The following is a 24,413-nucleotide window of genomic DNA, read 5'->3' as shown; positions in this document are numbered from 1 at the left end:
TTTCATATCTGCTCATAATGTAGCTATTACATTTCACAATAATAGTAATTTAGAGCTATCATTCTTTGAAATTTATGATTCTTCGATAAATAGTCCAGTACATATTAACAACAAACATTGTGTCATAAAAGCAGGGCAAGTGGAAAATCAGTCAGGACCAGTTACTTTCTTAAGTCACTTGCCCTGTGGCAAGTCCCTTTTAAAAAAGAAAATTGAACCCCTGTTGTCCAATATACACACTCACTTCCATAGCACTGAACACACCATACAAGCTCATGGTTACCAGGAACATACAATCCCATTATCTAACAACCACCTCTCAGCTGTCATTGTATAACTGACATACCCAACAGATGTCATAGGCCAGTTACCTCACAACCTCATGCCTGGTCCAGTTAACTCATGACCCCATGACATAAATCAACCCACCCCTTACCCACCACAAAAACCCCCACCCATCCTACAGAAATCATCACCCCATCATTTCACCACCCAGCTACCACCCCATCCCACACCCAACAATCACATCCAATTGATGTCTCTCTCAACAAATCTGACATCAGCCAAACCTTGTTCTGCCAGATGCCTCTACCAATAGCAACACCACCATCATCCAGTTTGTTGCATGTCCGGCATTGCTGACACAGCACATGCTATCTACTCCTGTAGCCCTTCATACCTCCTGTGGTGCTAGCATTCACTACAGCATATGCCATAACTGACTTCGCCAAGTCAGGAACTGCCTCCTTGGGATTATTTAATGTTGATGAGATCTGGAGGTCTGGGGATTCTGACCGGGTGGTCAATGACTGTCTGCTTCACAAGTCCTGATCTAGTTCCTATGAATCTAGGCTACCAGCTTTGGTATGCAATGGTCTTGAAAATTAGATCTATGACATCTACAAGACTTCAACTGAAACCATGAGATGTGTCTGGAGCACACTGCCATGATAAAAGATGCCATGATTCCATCAAGAATCTTACTTTCTTGCCATGACAACAGTACGAGAAACATCTTTTGAGTGAATTATCCCACACTTTTGGATTACAATTAAGAAAACTTCATTAAGTTAGTTCTCTCTTTAGTCTTTCTTGCACTTCTGGTATGTTATAGATTACACTTCAGTGTTTGATCTTTGTCAAGACAGAGGATAGCCAGTTTGACCAAACCAAGTGCCTACTGCTGAGCATTAAATGAGGTCATGTCTTGGATGAATTTGGATGCTGGTGGTCTAGAAAAGATCTGGTTACACAAGTGATTGGGTCCATTATCAGTAGAAGCAGAATGAGGGATAGCCCAGTGATTGCAGGAGGGTTCCCACAGGGGGTCCCAGAAGACTGTCAGGATAGGGCTATTGCCTCCATCATCACAGTGACTGGCACCACCTCATGTTGTGGTCAAACGGACCTTGCCCTTGAGTCCTTGCAAAAGCCTTCAACAACCACAATTTGACAATAAATTGGCATTGTGATGTTAAACATTTATTCCATATTGACAAGTGAGCACTGGATAAACTACAACTTTCTGGCGTTAATGTTCATTATAAATGTAAGCATTGCTGTAAATTTCTGAGACTAGAGAGGTCAGCTAAATGTCTGAAAGCATCGCAAGCCCAGGTAAAAAGGCTAGGGCTACTATTCTTAGTCACACGTTCTGTAGTACATATCTGTAATACATATCTGTTGAGACACAATGATACCTATGTCTATATAGGTGCTGATGTATCTATCAATAAAACCCAGGAGCTGGGAAGAAGAGTCAGTGGACAAAAAAGCCTTTTCTATGTCTGTACCCTCAAGTGTAGAGCCTCCTATGGTAAAATGGTGAGATGAAACTGTGAGATGGGAAATAACCCCAGTGTTTATTACAGATGGGTGGGTCTGCTGACTCTCACAACCTGTTTGCACAGGATGTTTGAAATGGCCACAACCTTCCATTCTTTTGGCATAGGAAGTAGGGGATTCCCAGATATCATTTTAGCCATGTACTGATCACAGTAGTAACAGGTATTGGTATAGAATGAGAAAGGTACATCGAGTAGTCAGCAATGCTGATACAGCAAAATTCCTATCTTAATAATAGAAGAGAGGACAACTGCTTTTTTGTGTCAATGATTGGTTTTCATTGTCACTGGTATGTTGAAAGCTTTTTGTATATTCTCTCTGGACATTTCAATAATTTCTCTAAAGAATGTGTAATGTTTGGCCGTAAGTATAAAAAGTATTCATGTCTGGGGGTAAAAAGTTCAATTGTCCCTCATTACATAATGCTATTGAGGTATGCTCCAGTTGTTTGGTGGCATGAACGTTTCAATAATTTCGTTAAAGAATGTGTAATGTGGTTGTAAATGTTAAAAGTCTTCATGTCTGTTCGGGGTAAAAAGGTTTAAGTGTCCCTCGTTACATAACAGTATTGAGATATGCTCCAATTGTTTAGTGGCTATGTGGGAGAATATGGTCACAGTTTGTCGCTGTGGCAAATTCTTTTCAGGTCAGCAACCCACAACCAGAGACCTATCTCACTTATACATATGATGTCAATCAGAATGGAAATCTGAGCTGACTTGAAAAGCAAAGCACAGTGCTTGGCCTCGTAACAGAGCAGGGCAGTTTTTATGATTTATGAAAGAGGAATTGTTTTACAAAACACTTAAGGTCCGAATAGAGATACCTGGTTAAATTTTAATGACTTTTCCCCTATAGTATTGACATTGTCAATTGTAATAATTAAAACAATTTCAGGACCGTCATATAACAAACTAGTGACTATACATATAGATGCATGGCTCTTTGACATAGTTTCCTAGTTAAGACCGTTATTGTGTCTTACATCCAATTAGGTGGGCAGGCCTAGTGGTTGAGGCATTTGCTCTTCATGTTGAAGATCCAGGTTTGATTCCCCCCAGGGTGCCCTTTTCCGATGTCCCCCACCGTGTTATTGCTGGAATATTGCTAAAAGCAGCATTGAACCAAAGTCACTCACTTTTATCAAATGAAGTGTCAAATACTCTCCAAATCCACCACAACAGTTCTTACACTATTACTGAAATAGTGATAAATAATAAACTCATGCAAGAGAATAAATAATGTCAGGTGCTTTGAGGATTTTAAGATTCACAATAAAAATATATCCGTTCAGATCATAGTGAAAATATACATTTTGTATGGTGAGAAAGAATATGCATGTTTTGTATGGTGAGAAAGAATATGCATGTTTTGTATGGTGAGAAAGCAAACACACAAGGACTGCTGAAGGCACTTTCCATCTTGTGTTTAAGGTTTTGAATGAAATATGCCACATTTGAATTATTACAGACTTCATCTTTGTTGGTAAAAGCTTTTCACCAACCAGGACTGAGATATTGGGGGATATGAATCTGGACAGAATCCTTTTGTGAGTTTTCTGGTCGGTTAGATCCACAATGGATGCAAATTAACCTAGAGTCACCCTGAACTCATTTGAGCCTGACAGTTTAGGTACACAGTGGACAATGGTCAAGGGTAGAGTTCTGAGTGGGTACATGCACATAGTTAACTGTGTTACATGCTTTGTTTCAGTAGAGGTAGATAGATGTTGGGTTGAGATCAAGGATAGAAGTCTGAGTGGGTACATGCACATAGTTAACTGTGTTACATGCCTTGTTTCAGTAGAGGTAGATAGATGTTGGGTTGAGATCAAGGATAGAGTTCTGAGTGGGTACATGCACATAGTTAACTGTGTTACATGCTTTGTTTCAGTAGAGGTAGATAGATGTTGGGTTGAGGTCAAGGATAGAGTTCTGAGTGGGTACATGCACATAGTTAACTGTGTTACATGCTTTGTTTCAGTAGAGGTAGATAGATGTTGGGTTGAGATCAAGGGTAGAGTTCTGAGTGGGTACATGCACATAGTTAACTGTGTTATATGCTTTGTTTCAGTAGAAGTAGATAGATGTTGGGTTGAGATCAAGGATAGAGTTTTGAGTGGGTACATGCACATAGTTAACTGTGTTACATGCTTTGTTTCAGTAGAAGTAGATAGATGTTGGGTTGAGATCAAGGATAGAGTTCTGAGTGGGTACATGCACATAGTTAACTGTGTTACATGCTTTGTTTCAGTAGAGGTAGATAGATGTTGGGTTGAGATCAAGGGTAGAGTTCTGAGTGGGTACATGCACATAGTTAACTGTGTTACATGCTTTGTTTCAGTAGAAGTAGATAGATGTTGGGTTGAGATCAAGGATAGAGTTTTGAGTGGGTACATGCACATAGTTAACTGTGTTACATGCTTTGTTTCAGTAGAAGTAGATAGATGTTGGGTTGAGGTCAAGGATAGAGTTCTGAGTGGGTACATGCACATAGTTAACTGTGTTATATGCTTTGTTTCAGTAGAGGTAGATAGATGTTGGGTTGAGATCAAGGATAGAGTTCTGAGTGGGTACATGCACATAGTTAACTGTGTTACATGCTTTGTTTCAGTAGAGGTAGATAGATGTTGGGTTGAGATCAAGGATAGAGTTCTGAGTGGGTACATGCACATAGTTAACTGTGTTATATGCTTTGTTTCAGTAGAGGTAGATAGATGTTGGGTTGAGGTCAAGGATAGAAGTCTGAGTGGAGTTCCACATACGTGTTAAAATAGCAATAAAAATTATATGAATTGAATTTTTGATGACTTGAGGCATTTCCAGTTGAGAAACCAAGGTACGTGAAAGTTGTGCTAGTTATTACATAATTTTCACAGGAAGATTAAATACTTTCACTTTAAGTCTCAACCATCTCTTCATGAATTTAATACTGTAAGTATTTCATTTTGAATGTATCATATATGTTTTGTCATGTTACCTAAGTATTTTATCATACTTAGTCATGTAGTTACTTACTGGTAATTTGATTCATTCATGTCCTTTACTAACAGAACATGATAATTATACATTGTCATTTTCCTGACCGTACTGAGATCCAACTGTTGGTATGTTTTGTTGGGATTCCAGGGTATGGATTGTGCACATTAGGTCCAATCAATAACATGTTTGAGGTGAATATATTTTGACCCTTCATGGAATCACACATTGAATCATTTCTCCTTGATTATACTAGGTTCTTGCAGTTAGTTTTACCTGACAGGTAGTTGTAGATGTATGACTATGTATTCACTATGTTTTCTCATGTGTTATAGGGAGATCCTGGAGCTCCTGGTCTGCCAGGTCTTCCTGGAGAACCTGGTACACCTGGTCTCGATGGTCTTCCTGGTCTTAAGGGAGAACCGTCAGTTGCTGGAGTAACCCTTCCAGGACAGAAGGTAAGGCTAGACCTTATCTTGTTACCTTGTTTTTTTTCTTGATTTTTGTTGTAAGAAATATACAGAAGGAAAAAAAATATCATCAGTCAAAGTAATATTCTTTCTAAATATTAAAATACTTCTGTATATTTTTTGCTAGTTAAAAGATTGTATTTTTTGAACGGGCATATTATTTTTCTTATTCTTGCATAAAAATGACAGATGGATCCATAAAACAAGCAATAGACTTGATCCATAAAACAAGCAATAGACTTGGTCTGGCCAAATGGTAAAAAACGTACATTCTTGTAAAATCAAGAGAACCAATTGCATGAAAGTTTGGAAGACATATTGATACAGATAGAAATTTTAAAAGTTCACAACATTTAGAACTGCAAAATGCTATCAGATTTGTAGTGGAAAATGTGACCAAACAGTGTATATTTTTAAAGAAATATGAGATCTCAGATCACTGTGTGGGCAGTGAAGTTGTAAATAACCTTGTTTACATTTAGGTATTTTAATTCTTGCAGTTGAATATTATTGTGTGCCATTTTGCAGGGAGAGCCTGGAGCAGATGGTCTACCCGGGTTGCCTGTGAGTACTAACATTTAACTGGACCATGACAGTTTACTCAAAACCTTGTTTACAAATCTGTCCTGTCCTCAGATTTGATGTGTGAAACAAAATATTAATGATATATTTACTGATTAAACATATTTATGCATCATAGTGCATTTTCTATTGGTTTCCATGACAACACAATCAAACTACATGACTAAGCTGCACTTATGAACAGAAATTACACAGATTAGATTTGTCTTTCTTACAAGTGTTGAAGCAAAACAAGATATAGTCTATGCAAATATTCATGTACACATTTGTTTGTAACAGGGAAGTCACGGAAGAGATGGACCTATTGGCCCCAAGGGAGAGCCTGGTTTAGCAGGACCACCCGTATGTACAAGCTCTTTCTTGTTGAGAATGCTCCCAGATTATCATATACTGCAGAAATTAATTCAACTGAAACTAGAAGTTCTGAGAACATTTTACAAACATTAAACATATCTTTATCTTTGTAATCACATTGCCAAACTGTATCACCACATTAAGAAAGTAAGATTCTTTATGGATAACAACTTCTTAATTACATCTAATGCTACGTTTCAGTATGGATCCCGATACTGTTGTCAAGCCTTAAGCTTGTGGTTCTACTGCATGTGTTTGACTGCAGTAACAATAAGAAGTCAGAGCTTTTGGTTCATGCCACTGCCACAGCTATCGTACTTTGTAACAATTATGTGTGACAGCTCCAGCTATACGACACAGCATCTGGAACATCTTTCCACTGATGTTATGACACACCCACAGCAATGTAGAATTTGCTTTGCAGGGTCCCCTTGGTGAACGAGGACCCCAAGGAGAGAAAGGTAACATGGGTTTGGGCACTCATGGAGAAAAGGGTCAGAAAGGATCCACAGGACCCCCAGGCAACCCCGGACCCCCAGGTGATCTAGGAGCTCTCACCAATCCTCCAGGCCAAATCCAAGGACCTAAGGGACTGAAAGGCATGATTGGAGATGAGGTGTGTTGTCATGTGATATTTACGTATATGAAAAGCTTCATGTCGACTGGTTCTGCAGTTTTACTTGTTGACTTGATGAAGTGTCTTTATCTTTGACCATGTTGTAGAATGCCATTCAGTCACCGTCAAGTAGCTTTTTACTGTTTTAATACTTGAAAACACAGCTGCAATAAAATATGTGATGTGATGAACGTTTGCTGAATTAGGTCCATGTTTGTTTCCTTGCATGAGATGTATTAGGATCTGCACCAATGGAAAAATAAACGACTAACAGTGTTGACTTGGTTTTATTAGGTCATCAGACAGAAAGACAGAAAGGGAAGCTGATGCCTGGCATTGTCTTCTCATTGTTGGTCTTTAGCAGTGTATCATCAGAAACCACAAGCTTAATGAATCTGAAACTTCACATACTTATTCCCACCAACAATTTGATTTTGTTCATTTCAGGGTATGAAGGGAGAACCTGGTCTGCCTGGCATGAAGGGGCCCTCCGGTCTGCAGGTAGGATTTCAGATCTCTCCTTCATGCGACACTGTCACCTCAAAGTAGCAAGCCTATAATTCTGCCATACAGGGTCAATTATCACATGACAATAAGATGTCATATTCATTTCAGACATCACAACATACAGGCAGATTTTACTTTTAGACAAGACAGAAATGAGCCAGTGAGATAGCTGGATTGTACTATGAGTATTGATTGTCAACATAATAATATGATGATGATGTGTCATTAAAGCACGAGTAACAAATCTAATAAAAATATTGTTCTTATCTTCTTATCATATTAAGGATGTTGTTTTTGATTTTGTTTTTGATTATTTCAGGGCCTACCTGGTCCTCCAGGAATGATTGGTGAGAAGGGCGTACCTGGCATTGCTGGTCCTCGTGTGAGTTGCCAAAACTAGCATCTTATTAATGCATTTGTATTGAGAATCAAACACATTAGCAGCATTCATATCACAGAACTGAATAAGTGCCAGTTCCAATCCAAAGATTCTTTGTCCTATGGCACATGTAATTTCTTTGCTTCTGGATGTCTAAGAGACATCATAAATACATTGCTGAAATAGCTTGTGTATGTTTTGCTAGTAGGGTAGTTCTGTTCACCAATATAGAAAGGACGAATGTTTGAGTGTAAAGATAAATGTAGAGACCAATCATTATGTTGCCAAAGCTTTCGTATGTGTTACGTATTTTGTCATTGTTTTCCAGGGTAAACAAGGCTATCCTGGTGTTCCTGGACAACCTGGACAAAAGGTACTGTCAGATTAAATACTTTCTGGTACAGATGAAATATATTTGAGATACTGTGGCTTTCTCTGAAATATATACATATATTAGGAGATAAACAGCATGTGTAGGCCAATTTCCGGGTGATATTGAGTACTTGAAATATGGGAATTTATTTGGATCTAAAAGTGATAACCGAAGGTTTTAAATGAAATATTCCTATGCTTCAAAATACTCAATAACAGCTTGATATTGTCCAACACATGATGTATATCGATATTACAAACACAAAGGTAAACCAAAAGGCCAACATAGGGTTTACTGTCTGCACTCCTTTACACTGAGTACAGGTACAGATACAGCAGGGAAAGGGTCATCACTGGCTGTTTCAGCTGGTTCCCATGGTAGCATCTGGAACTGCTCATTTGTGAGTCATTCAGACTTCACATCACCACTGCTCATGACACATCTATACAATTATATTTCTACGTGTCTATACGCAGTGAAAAGTCTTGTAATTTCTGGGAATTGAATAACATTCAATCATGTTTTTCAACCAATGAGATTAAACAACATTGCGACTTTTGGTTTACATTGATGAATAAAGCCTTATGATTTCTGATGATGTAATAAGCATCGGTGACAGTGAAAGATGTCTGGCAATGCTTAATGTATTTGCCAAATTAATGTGCCTGCTACATCTCTGTGTTTGTTTACCATGTTTTACTCTATCCTGTTGTGTAGGGTGACCGGGGAATGGATGGTCTTCCTGGTGTCCCTGGCCTTCCTGGTATGAAGGGAGATCGTGGTCTAACTGGTGTTGATGGTCTTCGTGGTCAGAGAGGTCCCCCTGGTCCAGCTGGAGTAAGTATGGTGTAAAGCAGTAATTACCCTTTGGAAATGATCATGAAACCTTACAAACATTTGAACTTTGAGTTGTAGCAATTACATTGTCATCAATGTCAATTACATTGTCATACATTGTCCTAAATCTTGGTTCAGTTTTCAAGAATAAATTCCACAATCTTTCTGGTCAAACCCTAATTGTCTTGGGCCTCCTTTCACGAAGCACTAAGGTGATCATAAGTCAATCTGGTAACCTTAGTGCTGTGTTGAAGAATGGGAGTTCAGATTAACCTTTGTAAAGGTTGCTTCGTGAAAGGAGTCCCTGAGCCATAAATGTACTTCAGCCAAAGACAAAGTAGGTGACTTGCTAACTTGTGAACAGCGAAACACTGGACTAGTTACACAGTGCAGTGATGATACTCCAAATCAGTTAATGAACAAACACAAATTTCTCTGATCATCATGGTGTCAGAAGTTTCTCAAAAGTATGTATCTTCACTGACATAACAATTAAAAAGTTATTGACCAATGCCTTTCAAAACATAAAATAAGCCCCATTTATTACAGTCTGACCATGGAGTAGCGTTATTGAATCCCTTATCATGCTATTAACCAAATGCTTTACCACTCCTTGCTCCTCACCTGCTAATGGTACATTGTGCAGGGACCTGGAGGAGATGGTCCACCTGGTCCAGTTGGACCTGCTGGTCCACGTGGTCTGCCCGGTGATCCTGGACTGCCCGGCCTTCCTGGGCCACAAGGTCTACGTGGTAATGATGGTCCCTCTGGTGGCCCTGGAATCCCTGGAGTACCTGGTACTCAAGGTCTTGATGGCCCCAAAGGAGAAAGAGGAGATGCTGGAGTTCCAGGTAAAGTATAGCTGTCCTTTCGACCAACAAAACATGCATTTAAATTAACCCATGTTTAATCAAGCAAGCTCACATTTGTTTTGTTTTCTGTGAGTTTCAGGTAAAGTTTAGCTTTTCTTTCAACCAGAAACACATACTGCTATTAACCTATGTTTAGTCAAGCAACCACAGGTGTTTTGAGAGAATCACAACATTTCTTTTGGTTTCAGCATAAACAGTAAACAGCTATTGTTTTGTAATGCTTGCAACTCTATTATCATTTCTTTTCAGCCATGTGCGGAAGAGACCTTTTCCCAAAAATCCCAGGTGTTCACTGTGATAAAAGAAAATCCCAAAGTCAAAAAACATCATAGCCGATAAGAATATTTGCACTTCTTGGTCTCGCATGATGTTTAAAAATATTTATCTGGGCATTTGATAATCAAATTTGCCAAATGACACATTTCAGTATGTAAAATGTAGATACTGTTGGGTTTATGTTTAGCCTGTGTCTCTATTTATCATCAGGTATTGCTGGTCTGGATGGTCGCCCTGGTGCTCCTGGTTTATCTGGACAGAAGGGAGAGCCTGGTTTCCCAGGTGAAAGTGGAGCAAGTATTCCTGGTGTTAGGGGACCACCTGGTTTGCCTGGTCTGGATGGTATTCCTGGGGCGAAGGGCGAGAGAGGTCCTAAAGGTCTGCCTGGTCCACCTGGAAATTCTACCAAGGGTTTGCCCGGCCCCTCAGGTCCCAAGGGAGAAAAGGGCCAGGGAGGGTTCTCTGGTTTACCTGGTCGTGATGGTCTTCCTGGTCTCCCTGGAGATAAAGGTCAGTTGGTTGACAAACTGACACCTTTTATTTCCAGTGTTATAGTTTGTAAAAGGATACCATTAATCATCTTGATTTTCAAAGAGAAAGTATCTACTTGTGTCAGTTAAAAGTTAGTCTTCTGCAGTAAATACTCAATTATTGATAATTGATTGGAAACAGGGAATCTTAGGTCCAGACCAGTTTTATTTATTGTTTTATGGATTTTTGTCCTCTTAAAAACCTGAAGGCAGGAGGGGGAATATAAAAAATTGTAATATTCCTTCTGAAGGCTAAAGTATTTTACTTTTAGCAATTTTTCAAGAGATTATATGGGGCAAAAACAATCTAAACAAATTACTCCTTTTCTTTGAGGAGGGAGTGGGGTTGGGGAAAGAAGAGTTTACTTTACATTTTTTCTTATTCTTGAAAAAATATGACCAACAACTCCATAAAACAAGGAATGAAATTGACCTGGCATTATGGAATTTTAACTGAATTTGAACAGATATCTTATCTTATCATATGTTCTCCTTCTGTGTAAAGTATGGAAACTATATTGTTCCCATATCTACAGGTGACCGTGGCGGTTCCTGCAGTCTGTGTCAGAATGGTGTAAAGGGAGAGAAAGGTCTGTCTGGTCTAGATGGGCTCCCTGGACAGCCTGGTGTTCCAGGAGAGCCTGGACCGGTTGGATCCAAGGGAGAGCCTGGCGAGGATGGTCCTCCAGGTCTGCCTGGCCTCCCTGGTCTCAGGGTTAGTAATGGCACTCAGTTTACAGACATTTCCATTGATACTACTCATCAAAAGTTTAGACTCATTTGTGTAAATGTAGCCACTTACTTCAGGCAACTGTTCTAAGCTAGATTTTGCAAAATATTCCATTCTATTTAAAGGTACAGATTACACATAAACTGTAAATCAAATTTGTAACATTGAAAAGCTTACTGCCATGAGTTCAGTAAATGATGAAAATCAGTGAAAATTGGAAAATTCTTAACAAAACTTTACGCCAAAAAGTAGCTGTTCACATACATAATATTTCCACATGCGTTTTAGCAATCTGATGCATGATCCTCGTGCAATTCATCTGCATAAAGTTTGCAGTTGTTGTCCCCAAGTTAATGGAGAAATTCATTACATATGTAACCATATGTACAAGCATAACATATAGTGAGTGCTTTAACCCCTAGATGCCACAGTGATATATATGCTTCCTCAACCATTACGTTGAAGTCCAATAAAATTTTGAAACTTTGCCGATGAACCGAGAAATGGTTGGGATGTTTTCAAGAATGCACTGACATGAACGCTGAAGTGCTCTTTCTGCCATATTGGAAAGTGTTTACAAAATCATTTTTTGTGAAGGCAGGTATTGAGACACCAATTACATCACATATTTCTCATATTCAGCTGTGACAAATGCATCATTGACTTCCCCATACATCTTAGAATCACAATACAAATGGTCTTTGTCACCAGTACCAACAGTCTAGATAAAATGAAGCTAAAGATATTGAGTCTGAAAAGGAATGCTGTGTTCAAAAGACTATGCTTTTTGAAAATGTAAGCAAAGAACAATTCCGATTTTACAATACACAGCATTTTCAGAAATTTTCCTACATCCAATCGTCTAATCATTGCTTACTATGACTCGGTATACGTTTGTATTCTGTGAAAGTTTTTGTAGGTTTGAATAATATTTACATAGGAAGCTGACACATTTAGTGTTGTAAACCACATTTTAAGACTTTACTCAAGTGTTAGAACATCACATGTAGCCATTACTGGAACATGTACTTTTGTTCCTGTGGCGTACAATATTCAGTAATAATTATGTTAGGACAAATATTGCAATTCCGTATAAACAGGTTAATAAACAGCGATTTAATTCAACCTTACAAGTAAAACTGATAATAATAATGAAAATTTTATGAAATGTAAAGGCACACATATTTAAAGGAATTGTCTTGTTCATTGCATTTGTTTGTGTCGTTTTATAGACAAAACAATTATGAATATTGACTGACCGGGTGCAAGTTCGTCAAAAGCGTTTTACAATTCATTATCAGTGATTTCAATAATACAATCAATTCAGATTATGTTAAAACATACCGTGATGGCAGGATATCTAACTCAAACAATATTTATATGAAAATTGTTTAAATATATATACACCAGGCCATGTCTTATTTTAGACAAACCTTAAGTCCATATTCTAATAGTTCCATACTAAAAAAGCTATCTCTTTGTACCTTTCATTGCATACTTATGAAAAGAAATATTACTTTTCATTTGAGTTAAATTGATGCAAAACCGATGTGCATGTTGCTCACAGTAAAATACATTGTTCAACTGTTGTTGATGTATTCTGGACACTATTTCAATGGTAAAACCATTAATTTTGTGTTTTTTCAAAATGTGTTTAATTCAGCCATAGCAGCCGAGACAATATCGTCTTTTTCCGACATCCCAAAATGCACAAAACGTGCCATGTCATCAACTAAAATGATGCATTATTTTCAGTCATTTCATTACATTTGAACATGTGGCTGTTACTGCGTTAATAATGGTGCCAAATTAGTCAAAATACATCCACACAAACAGGAGAATATGAGAATGTAAGAACTAACCTATGTATCAGATAGGGCCATCCAAATCGCTACTGCCTGCTTTCTCATGTAGTACATTGGCATCTTTTCTTGTGAACCTACCAAAACGTATACGCTCACATTGGGAAACTTTGTACTGGAATACTTTTGTTCACCATGAACAAAACATAATGAAAATATAGTGTCCATATCCACAACAGTTTCTTTCCACGTGATCTGAGTTACACTGGCCTAGTAATAAGCATAGCAGAGTTATGAACCTTATCTTTATACATGCATGGCCTCTCTGTCATTTAAGAAAGTGGATTTTTGACATTTGTTGCAGGTCATTTTTAATGTTGAGCATATAATGTTACGTTTTAGCCCATAAATCCTTTTCATATAAACTTCTGTCATTTAGATATCAAGCGGTATTTTCTTTGCTCACACCTTCTGTAAAGATGAAAATTGATAAAATCACAGGAGAGTGCTTTTATCGATGCATGATAAAAACTGGAAAAACTGACTTTTTTCAACAAAAGCTTCAATGAAAGTTATAGGTTGTTAAAAGTTGCTGAATTGTTGCTGCAGTAACCACTCCCCTGATTTGGTTATAGGATATGGCGGGGCCACTGGTTGTTGTTTGTGTCCATGGAATGACATTGGGTACCATCTCTGTATTCTAGGGTGAGGATGGTCTGCCTGGTCTGCCTGGTATTCAAGGTATCAAAGGAGAAGATGCAAGAGCAGAGGTCATACCTGGACCTGAGGGTTAGCACCTTGAGTAACGCATTCTGTTGATTCTGTCCATACTGACAAAGTTTTGTCAAAGCTGTGGGTTCTGCTCACACAGGAGGCTGACCCAATGCCATATTACTGAAAAAATGTACCACATGGCATCAAATCAACTCATTCACCTACATTGTTTGAGAGTATTATCTATCAATTTTATGTATTATCATGACAGAAGTAAGAGAGTTAAACCAGTCTTGCAAAAGAATGAGTGAATGCTTCTATGATTAGGCTACTTTTTTCTCATCTGGATGGCACCATACAACTACATTCTTAGAGTGAATGTTTCTTGCACTGACTGACAGTGTTAAGGCATCTGCATGTAGTCTGTAAAAAATAAGGATTCCTTTATATTTTTCCAGGTTTCTTCACAAGCTATGTGATACAGAAACCTGGAAAAAATATAGGAATTAGTGTGCTTTCATGTGATCCCTTATGTTTTTCCCTCAGTATATGTAGTTGTACTTCTTAAGAATGGTCCACTGCCTGGTACCCTTATTTCAGAAACACAACTACTAATCTCTATATCTACAAAGAGGTTTTGGAGTAATGGAATCAAACTTGTTTGGACTTAAATATCTTGAGTCTCTTTGCTTGTATAGAAAACTATGACTGACTGTCACGAAAAGTCAGGGCTTTTCAATAGACTGTGGTTATTTTAACAGGTTTCAAGGGTGAACGTGGTGATGTTGGTCTCCCTGGTGAGTCTGGTCGGCGAGGTCTTCCTGGACCTCAGGGTCCCCCTGGAGCTCCAGGTCTGCCGGGAATCAAGGGAGAGAGGGTAAGTCAAATATGAATTCACCATTAAATTGAAAGGCACCTTCCTGTTGTCAGAACAAATAATTGTGATGCCACTAAATGAATATTTATTTTCACTGAATATTTATTTTTCTTATCTGCTTTTTTATCAGGGAACAAAAGGCCTTCCCGGTTTAGATGGTCGCCCTGGCAACCCAGGAGAACCTGGTATTCCTGGCTCAAGAGGCCAACCTGGAATTGGTTTACCGGGTTTCCCTGGAGACCGTGGTGACCCAGGAGTGTCTGGTCTGCCAGGTCTTCCTGGTATGAAAGGAACAAAGGGAGAACCAGGTATGCTGTTTGTCAATGTCAATATTTCTTGATGTGTCCCTTCAAAGAATTTAGACTGCAAAAGTGCATGCTTTTGTTAATAGCTTTAAGTCTTTTTCAAAAGATTATAGGAACACACAACACAGTATACTTGTAAGACGATTATATGGGTGACAACTTCTTCTTTACTGTATAGCATGATGTTTCTGGGCTACTTCATGTGATAGTAGTAAACTGTCCAAAACTGGTATATTTGTAACTCTTTGACCAAAAGATTTTTGATTTTGCAGGAATTCTTCCCCTTAACATCATTAACACATTGAAGGGAGAAAAAGGAGAATCAGGTCTGTCTGGTCCCTCAGGTATCCCTGGCATGCCAGGTTTGCCAGGACAGAAGGGAAATCCAGGTGAGAATAGAACTTGACCCTGCTTATGGTTTGAAACCGTATCCTGACACTGAAATGCTGATGCCTTGTATTTGTTGTAGAGTCAGGTGATTTACAATCAACTCGGAGTGTGGCTGGTGAGCTACTGCGCCAGACTAGTGATCCAGTTTGGAGGTGTCGGGATCAAGGCCACAATAGGGTGTAAAAACCTTGGAGTCAACTTTGTGTGCAGACTCTATCCGTGTTGTCACAACCCCTAGTATACAGTACACAATCTTGTGCATGTAAAAGAAACCAAGATTCTGTATGTATATGACCAAAATGGTGGCCACATGAATATGTGTAAATGCCTAGTTGTGGGTACAGCAATGTGCAGTAAACTTGGACAATAGTAGTGCGTCCTAGTCCACCCTGTGAATGGGAACCTCATAAGGATGGGAAAGCCACAATAATTCGGTGTGCCTGATGGCTGCAGGAGTCGCATGATCCACAGTAAATTGAGATTGATAATATAATGTTGCTAGTGAGATTGATATCCAGTGATCGATGGGAAAATACCATCTCCTTGAGCATCTACCAGATATGTCTATCTATCTAGATATGTGCACTGTATAGATATCTTAAGTTATAAATAACTTCTTTCAGGTTTGCCTGGCAAAACTGGTGTGGATGGCTTACCTGGATTTAAGGGAGAAGGTGGTCTGCCTGGTTTACCTGGCTTGTCTGGTCCAAGAGGTGAGACAAATGGCAATAAGTCAGTGACATAGACCTTGTCTTGCATTGTTTACCCTCGTTACATGTACACAGTGAAACAACTCCATAAACAACAGAAGTTAAAAGACAATGAAGTCAGTGACATAGACCTTGTCTTGCATTGTTTACCCTCTTTACATCTACACAGTGAAACAACTCCATGAACAACAGAAGTTAAAAGACAATCTCTGCTATGTTTAACTGGAATAAAAACCAAATGTACATTATGTTCAACAGCACTGACTTATACAGTAAGGCTTGTGGAGGGTCAATTTCTATTCAACATTGATATGATGAATCAGTATAAAAGGATATAGCCTTCTTCCTGGATACCATACCATCGAGTACCCTACCTTGATACCCATTATGTTAATTCTTATCATCATATGTAAGAAACTGCAATGTGTTCTTCAGCTCATGGCTGAGTTCTACAATATCTTATCCAATTATTATTTTCAAAACAGGTGACTGCACAATTATATCTAAATCTTCAAAGACAATGCAAGAATTACACATTGTATTGCTCAAGCTGTTAGTCACACAATCATAACGGGTCAGGGTATGGACACAGGTACCCGGGTTCACTCATTACCGATCCGTCTTGGGTATACGGGTTAACCATCCCAGCCCTGATAATTAGGTTGTGTTATGTGTTTACCATGTACGCTTGTCACTGATATGAATTACAATTTCTCTCCCACTTCTCAAACTTAAGTCATGTTGATCTGCAGGTCTTCCTGGTCCACGAGGGGATAAAGGTGAACCAGGACTGCCAGGTTTGCCAGGACCAAATGGACTGAAAGGAGATGGTGGACTTCCTGGTCTTCCAGGCATTTCAGGTACAAAGTCTGTCTGAATTAACAGAAGTAATACTGTTGCTGAGATGTCAGTCTCTTCGATTTTATCACAGTCGCCACAGATTTGAGCCTCAAACTACGTCAATACAATTGCATTAGAAATTCTACTAATTTGAAGAGACAATTTATTACATATCATTACAATTCAGATCTATTTACAAAATCATATATTTTCGTTGATTTCGCCAAAAAAGAGATGACAAGAATTTGGATCATAGACAAAAACATATATTTTTATCAGTTAAATATATATTCACAAAAAAAGGCACAGCAAAAAGAAATGTAATGCTGAAAGTTTGGAAATCTGCTGTTGTAGGTATGTGAAATTAGAGCTACACTTTTGACTAGCATCATAGTATTTTTCTCAGAATATCTCCTGATTTTAATGTATTTAGTTGACTGCTAATTTTATGGTCAAACTACCCATTTTGATCCTTGAAAATACCATTTGCAACACTTTGGAGTGGGCATCTCTGGCCTAGTCCAGAGTAGAGAGATATCAATAAAAGGATCATTGCTTTGACCCTGCCAAATATAACTGGTATGATAATCTGATAAAGATGCAAATGAACTTTGTAGTCTATGTGCATCAGATATCACAGGATGATCCCTCAATGAAGAGATAGTGGTTTTGCATATATAATGGACTGTATCACCTGTAGCCGATTCCCCGACTCCTTGAAGCAAACTTATATTTACTCTGATCTCAAACTGAGTATGACAGTTTGGAACACATGAATGTAAATATTTACCTGAACTGCTCGTTTAAAATAAAAACCCCAAACAACGTTAGTAATCTACCCACCAAACTTCAATTGTCAACTGTGCTTGAGTTCAATGCCATTTTCAGTATATTCTGGGAAATGCATTTTCCTGTGCTTTTTCAAGTATGAACTTGCAGCGTAGCATGTTAATTCATGCATTATTATCCTTGTTTTGTATTCTTAATATCACATATAAGGAATAGATGTATTTGTTTTCTCTCACTGTTCTCACCAAATGCTCACACAATACATACAATGCTGACTTCTTCCTCCCTGACAAACTGTATTCTTCTGTAGCATGGTGCCTAATAAATCTTTCTGCATCATCACTGTCTTTTCCCAGGATATGTTCAGTGTAAACTTCATTACTTTATGACCTTGTTCCAGGTTTGAAAGGAGAGACTGGATTCCCTGGAGAACCTATGGTGGGACCCAAGGGAGAACCTGGTTTGCCAGGTCTGCCTGGAGAAAAAGGACTTGTTGGTTATGCTGGCCCAGAAGGTGAGCAATATATAATTTTGCACGAGTTTCATATAAAATGTTATATTATTATGTAAGCATAGCATTGTTTACATAACACTATTGGTTTGTAGTGAAAATAAGATTACTTTTCTTGATTAAATGGACATGTTTGGTTTTTAGAAGCTTTGTTTTCGGTAATTACATAGTAAGTATAGACTGGTGAATTCAATACCTGTAATATCCATTGCAACAGGTACTGACCTCCTTACCAGTCTATAATTGTATAAGATGCACTTTCCCGAATGAAATAATTTCTTTATTATCCATTTCATTCATGTACATTTCTGCAGTAAAACATGGTATGCAAGTGTATAACCCTTCATGGATGTCACTTTCAGTTGTTTATTGATGTCACAGATGATGAAATACAGAAATAATGCTTGCTAGGCAAAAATATGTGCATATGATATATATGATATAGGTTATGTTTCACCATAACCTATAATATAAGATGTAACAATTCTATAGTGAATATCTAAAACACAGTGGCTATCTTCCTTTGCTAGGTCTGCCTGGTGCACCCGGCTTGCCTGGTCTCAAGGGTGAAGCTGGCCAGCCTGGTTTGCCTGGTCTTGATGGTCTTCCTGGTGTCAAAGGGGAGCCTGGACTCGATGGACAACCTGGATTTCCTGGAAATGATGGACAAGAGGGTCTGCCTGGACTCCCCGGTGAGTAGAATGTACATGAAGAGAGCTTAGACAGCTTCTAGTTGATGTTTTTACACCGATTTTCAAAGTGGAGAGTCAACATGAGATATTTTTCAAATCGGTGATATTGTCATTGCTTGATTGCGTGTTGTTACTTACTTTCTCTTGATGTGTTTTCCATATAGTTATTGGTATTACTTTTCTTCTTTATTCGCATTCTTAGAAGTGGTCACAAATCACTGACTTGAAAGTTGAAACAAAAAGTGGAATAAAAGTTACTCAAGGAGATATTTCTTTTTTCTTAGAACATTGTTACATCATAACCAACCTAGTTAGATTTGTTGAATCTTCATTGTTTATTGTATCATTAACAAATATTCCTTCGAAGGTATTGCCTGTTTTTATCAAACAATATGAGACCCAGTCTCTGTATTAAGCTCATATGAGGTCTATAATTGTGTGCTGTCCTCCCTAGGTGAACCTGGCAGTAAGGGTGATTCTGGCCTGCCTGGCCTCCCTGGCCTGTCTGGACCCAAGGGCGAGCCTGGTGAGCCTGGACCTGCAGGACAAGCTGGCCTTCCTGGACTCTCTGGCGTCCGAGGACCACCAGGACCACCTGGGCAAGATGGTTTGCCTGGACTGCCCGGTTAGTGGATTTGTTGTCTTCCCCTCCACTTCTTCCACAATTGATACACGTGGTTGTCAGGTATTAATAATAATAGTAATGCTTCTTGGAAGTAATGAAATATCTAAAGTTATGTGGCTTGGGTGATGTTGTGTCATCGTACATTTACAGCATGGTTTGTTGCTCACGATATCACTCCCTGGATAGCTTGATAACTGACAGGCATCCATCAGTAGTATACCACTGTATGTGCTATAGCACACTGACTTAAAAATTTAAACATTGTCATTGTCTCTCAGAGATTAGGTAACGGCCAGTGTTGGTGGCATATTTTCTACATTGCTGGTTTTGCAGGTGTGAAGGGTGAATCTGGATTGATGGGTTTCCCCGGTGAACCTGGACGCGATGGTCTGCCTGGTCTTCAGGGTTTGGCTGGGCTCAAGGGAGAACCTGGTGCACCTGGCTTCCCTGGTGAAATTGGTCGTGAAGGCATTAGAGGTAAGCAGTACTAGGTGACTGATCCTAATTCAAGATGCTTGATTGGGTGGACATATTGTTGGTGAGGGCATTAAAGAATGGTCGCATTAGAAGAACCTGAGTCTCAAAGGTGGATTGGCTAAGTCATAGCTAAATCACAATGCTAGTTACAACAGTCCTTTATTAATACATGTGTCACACAGTCATATCTAATGTAAGTGCTGGCATTTACTGGCTGTGGAAAAAAGAGAGTAATATGTTCTAATGGTGCTTGTGATTAACAGTAGGTGCCTATTTGTTTCAGGACCAAAGGGTAGTAGTGGTCTGCCTGGCCTGCCTGGTCTGAAGGGAGATGCTGGTGAGGCAGCACTGCCTGGACTTCCTGGTGACAGAGGAGAGGATGGTCTACCTGGAATACCTGGTGAACGTGGACAGGACGGTAGGCATCTGAACATTAGTTCTGTTAATATGCATGCAAATGCCCAACCACTTGCTAAGGCTTAGTCATCTTTGATATACCAAATGGGATACAACAATTCTAATTAAGCCAATTCTGCTGGAGTAACAATATTCTTAAATGTGAACATATACCCTTCATTTTGAGGATTCCTAGAAAATGTTTTTGTCCACACTATTCAAACTGATAGAGAGAGACTACTTTGTCCATGTTTGAAGGTCTGCCTGGTCTGTCTGGAGAGAAAGGAAACCCAGGTGAGCCGGGTGTTGGCTTGCCTGGCAGAGATGGTGAACCTGGTGTGCCAGGACGTGATGGAGAGCCTGGACTTCCTGGTCTGGCAGGACCAAAGGGAAATCCTGGGCCAGTAGGATTCCCTGGTCTAAAGGGAGAAAGGGTATGGAAAATAACTATGTGATATCTGCAGCTTGTATGTTCTTTAGGGGATTCTTAATAATTGGTACATCAGTAATCTCAACCAAATATGAATAATGGCACCTTTAACATAGAAGTCCATCATGAATTGTGCATGAACTATTACCTTTTGTGGAAATACAAGAAAGGAACATAATTTCAGGTGAGACATTTATGTTTCATTTACTTGAAAAACAGTCTCAGAGATGGTGCATAATTAAAACGGCATCATAGATATGTGTTTCCTAATTAGTGCACAGATGTTTTATTGTATTTTGGATGTGTAGGGACAACCTGGTCTTGATGGTCGCCCTGGCCAGCCTGGAAGAGATGGTCTGTCTGGAATGAAAGGTACCAGCCATCTACAAACTTGCAGATATCATACAAAAAACTATAACTAGTTGTGAGTGTAACATTACACTAGTGTAATGCCGCCAGACATATGACGTCCCAGTGCTAATACCTCTGTTGCAGTGGTATTACACCTTGCGTGACTGGCGGAAAATTCAATCTGTTTCTATCGATTTATTTTTCTAGAGTAATAAACAGAATGTTAAACTCGTTTCCGTAAAATACCATTGTATTTAACTTGTGAAAACTGAAAGTTATCACAGTATAAAAGTTTTGATCAGTTTTTGGTGGAAAGTAATAATCAGAATGCTAAACTTGCCTCAGTGAAATGTCAGGTTTATTCGCTCATTTGATTAACTTGTTTAACAAAATTTGTATTACACATAAGGTCCTTTAGTATCCTCTATTTCACCTGCCAATCTTTTGCTCCTGTACCTGGTATTTTGTTTATTGTGACAACTGCCATTATTTACTACAGGAAACTCTGGCCTTCCTGGCCTGCCTGGTGCTCCTGGTAGCAAGGGTGAGTCTGGTCTACCTGGCCTGCCAGGTACGCCTGGCATTAAGGGTGATGCAGGACTGGATGGGCGGCCAGGTCTGCCTGGTTTGCCAGGTCCAAAGGGAGACAGAGGATTCAATGGTCGGGATGGAGAACCAGGTAAGCACACAGATGCATGAAGACTGACACTTCAAAGTCATTTAGCTCTAATATACCGAGCATAACCCATAAGCAGGAAGGAATGTCTAGAGGCAGTGTTGGAACATCACATGGAGTATTTTGGACAATGCATTAATGTCACATCGTGTGGTTATAGTCATCTCTCTAAACAAGGAAAACAACTATGGTCAAAATTAAGCTATTTATGAAGTAAGTAAGGATTACTCCTCTATGTCATGTCTCTCTAAACATGTGAGCAATATCATCGCATGTTGTTGATCCCCTTATATCACATGCATGGTTAAAGGTATAAAATTTTAACTTGTGTGATTTTTTTAAAGTGACGACAGTTACCATGGTTACTCATTTATGTTTCAGGACTTCCCGGACTTAAGGGAGAAGTGGGTGACTCTGGCTTGCCAGGGCTCCCAGGTTTGTCTGGAGCTAAAGGATCACCTGGCCTGTCTGGTCTTCCTGGAACTCCAGGTTTGTAGCTCAGTGATAATGTCACAAGCAGTAAATGTCTTTGTATGCAAGTGTTAATGTCTTAAAGCCAGTCCTTATTGCTATCAAAACTATTGGAATACATTTGAGCAAGTGTTTGAGTGCCTTTCGTTTTGTTTGAAATACATTGGACCGAAAGTTCTTACCACAAGTGGAGCAGTGATGTTTCAATCTGTGTTTCTTCTGTGACTAGGAGAGAAGGGCGAGCCTGGATTCCCAGGTCTGGATGGGCTTCCTGGTCAGCCAGGACCTCAAGGAGAGAGAGGTATGTTGTACATTTCCAGAACTACAGATAATTTTTGGGGTCACTGAGGTACGTACCCTCGAGTTCATCTCAGGTGGGTATCCTAGTTTTCCTTCGAGTTAAATTGTACTCACCTCACTCATGCTCATTTGGATATTTTGCCATTTTCCTCTAATTTTCAAAATATGATAAAGTTTAAATGAAAGTGTCTATTGTTTAAGTTTGATCTTTAGTATAAGAAACGATAAGAAGGATTGCAAGTTGTCAGATTCATTTCCTCAAATAGAACCTCTCAGTGTACCTCGGCTATTTTATCTATCCACCTGTCTGCAAGCTGAGATTTGAGATTTTTATGTGTACATATGGAAGATCAGATTTATTGAGTATTTACAAAAATTTAAGCATACTTGTTTACATATGACTTAATAGCAATTGAGTCTTCACATAAATATTTGCATAATTTACACAGATACACAGCTTACCTGTACTGCTGCATTTCTTTCTGTGGCCACTCCAAAGTCTTCACATGATATGACTCATGTAGATACTCTGTATGATGTAGATAACTGCACATTTGGAGGGGTTCAAAAATCCCACCGCCCGATGCCCGGGACAAGTCAGTTTTCATTTCGGGCTATCAAATAATGGTTTCTTACTTGTGTATGGACTACTAGATAATTTCCACTAATGGTTTCAAACTGCAAATAATCTTGGATTTCATTTCATATTTGCTCAGTGGCAAGTATCTATTTACTTTGAAATCACTTCTTATAAGTGTAAATAAGGTAGCACGTTGGACACAAGGTGGCAGACCTTCACATCTACTGGTCTTAGAATTTATGATATGTTTCATGCCTACAAATTATTGAAAAGTGACTCGTTACTTTTAGATTCAAGATGGAAACATTATTATACCTCAGTCTATGGTTGGGGGCTGTCCTGTCTTACACATGTGGAGTAACTGACGTATTTCAAGTTACTGTTGGTATACCACGGCAATCATTGTCTGTAAGGAATGTTATTATAGGCCAGGAGTTTGGCCAAGTAACTTGGTGGTATATATTTCATATTCACTGTAGGTTTGGATGGCCCTGCTGGTCCCCCTGGTCTGCCTGGTCGCTCAACACAAGGTCTGAAGGGAGAGCCTGGACGTTTAGGCCAGCCTGGTAATGATGGACGTCCAGGACTGAAGGGAGATCCAGGTAAAAATACTTTGTTTTTCGGGGTGCAGAGAATTTTCATATTTTGATAAATTGTGAAAGAAAGCTTATAAGGCAATATGTATTGCAGTGTATTGCAAGAAGTTTCTTCTAACAATAAACTAATCATAATAGAATCACTGCTTTATTTATATAGCAAAAACACAACAAAATCACAATGCTTGATTAGTTTGATATAAAAAACTTTTAGTCATGACAAAATAAAATTTGCGAATTTTTTCAACTCGAAATGCAGCCATACTGATGCCTTTGCCATAGTACTGACGGGGCACAACTTTGAATTGTTCGTTGTTGGAGTTTACACAAGAAACTCATAACATTCGGTGTGAAAAATGGAAATATCCAAAGATTCTCGAGTGTTACAAAGTCTTCCAAATGCATTTGAAAATAGTGGTTTTCGATCAGCATATCGCAATACAAATCGTTTAAACTGAGAAATGCTGGTAAACCGGTTATATTGCACAGCCCTACATGTTTAGTGTGTATATTTTATGAGTGCTTCAGCAAT

General features: G+C 38.9%; 1 protein-coding gene across 1 annotated transcript in view; it reads left to right on the top strand.

Moving 5' to 3' along the window:
- The window catches only part of LOC137281811 (collagen alpha-2(IV) chain-like), a 72,257-nt gene that overhangs the window by 40,648 nt on the left and 7,196 nt on the right, over nucleotides 1-24,413 (top strand). The window contains exons 7-34 of the mRNA XM_067813430.1: nucleotides 5,159-5,281; nucleotides 5,822-5,857; nucleotides 6,155-6,217; nucleotides 6,654-6,845; nucleotides 7,293-7,346; nucleotides 7,672-7,734; nucleotides 8,060-8,104; nucleotides 8,822-8,941; nucleotides 9,588-9,792; nucleotides 10,300-10,599; nucleotides 11,156-11,334; nucleotides 13,856-13,940; nucleotides 14,627-14,742; nucleotides 14,873-15,050; nucleotides 15,320-15,436; nucleotides 16,061-16,150; nucleotides 16,900-17,007; nucleotides 18,177-18,290; nucleotides 18,818-18,979; nucleotides 19,434-19,604; nucleotides 19,938-20,081; nucleotides 20,365-20,499; nucleotides 20,736-20,911; nucleotides 21,216-21,279; nucleotides 21,758-21,937; nucleotides 22,316-22,423; nucleotides 22,635-22,706; nucleotides 23,765-23,887. Of these exons, the coding sequence (XP_067669531.1) occupies nucleotides 5,159-5,281; nucleotides 5,822-5,857; nucleotides 6,155-6,217; nucleotides 6,654-6,845; nucleotides 7,293-7,346; nucleotides 7,672-7,734; nucleotides 8,060-8,104; nucleotides 8,822-8,941; nucleotides 9,588-9,792; nucleotides 10,300-10,599; nucleotides 11,156-11,334; nucleotides 13,856-13,940; nucleotides 14,627-14,742; nucleotides 14,873-15,050; nucleotides 15,320-15,436; nucleotides 16,061-16,150; nucleotides 16,900-17,007; nucleotides 18,177-18,290; nucleotides 18,818-18,979; nucleotides 19,434-19,604; nucleotides 19,938-20,081; nucleotides 20,365-20,499; nucleotides 20,736-20,911; nucleotides 21,216-21,279; nucleotides 21,758-21,937; nucleotides 22,316-22,423; nucleotides 22,635-22,706; nucleotides 23,765-23,887 (3,523 nt within the window). The remainder of the gene's footprint in view (nucleotides 1-5,158; nucleotides 5,282-5,821; nucleotides 5,858-6,154; nucleotides 6,218-6,653; nucleotides 6,846-7,292; nucleotides 7,347-7,671; nucleotides 7,735-8,059; nucleotides 8,105-8,821; nucleotides 8,942-9,587; nucleotides 9,793-10,299; nucleotides 10,600-11,155; nucleotides 11,335-13,855; nucleotides 13,941-14,626; nucleotides 14,743-14,872; nucleotides 15,051-15,319; nucleotides 15,437-16,060; nucleotides 16,151-16,899; nucleotides 17,008-18,176; nucleotides 18,291-18,817; nucleotides 18,980-19,433; nucleotides 19,605-19,937; nucleotides 20,082-20,364; nucleotides 20,500-20,735; nucleotides 20,912-21,215; nucleotides 21,280-21,757; nucleotides 21,938-22,315; nucleotides 22,424-22,634; nucleotides 22,707-23,764; nucleotides 23,888-24,413) is intronic.

Source organism: Haliotis asinina, chromosome 4 (genome assembly GCF_037392515.1).
Source record: "Haliotis asinina isolate JCU_RB_2024 chromosome 4, JCU_Hal_asi_v2, whole genome shotgun sequence".
Lineage (NCBI taxonomy): Eukaryota > Metazoa > Mollusca > Gastropoda > Lepetellida > Haliotidae > Haliotis > Haliotis asinina.
Note: the sequence above shows the minus strand (reverse complement) of the source record. Positions and strands in the feature narration are given on the sequence as shown.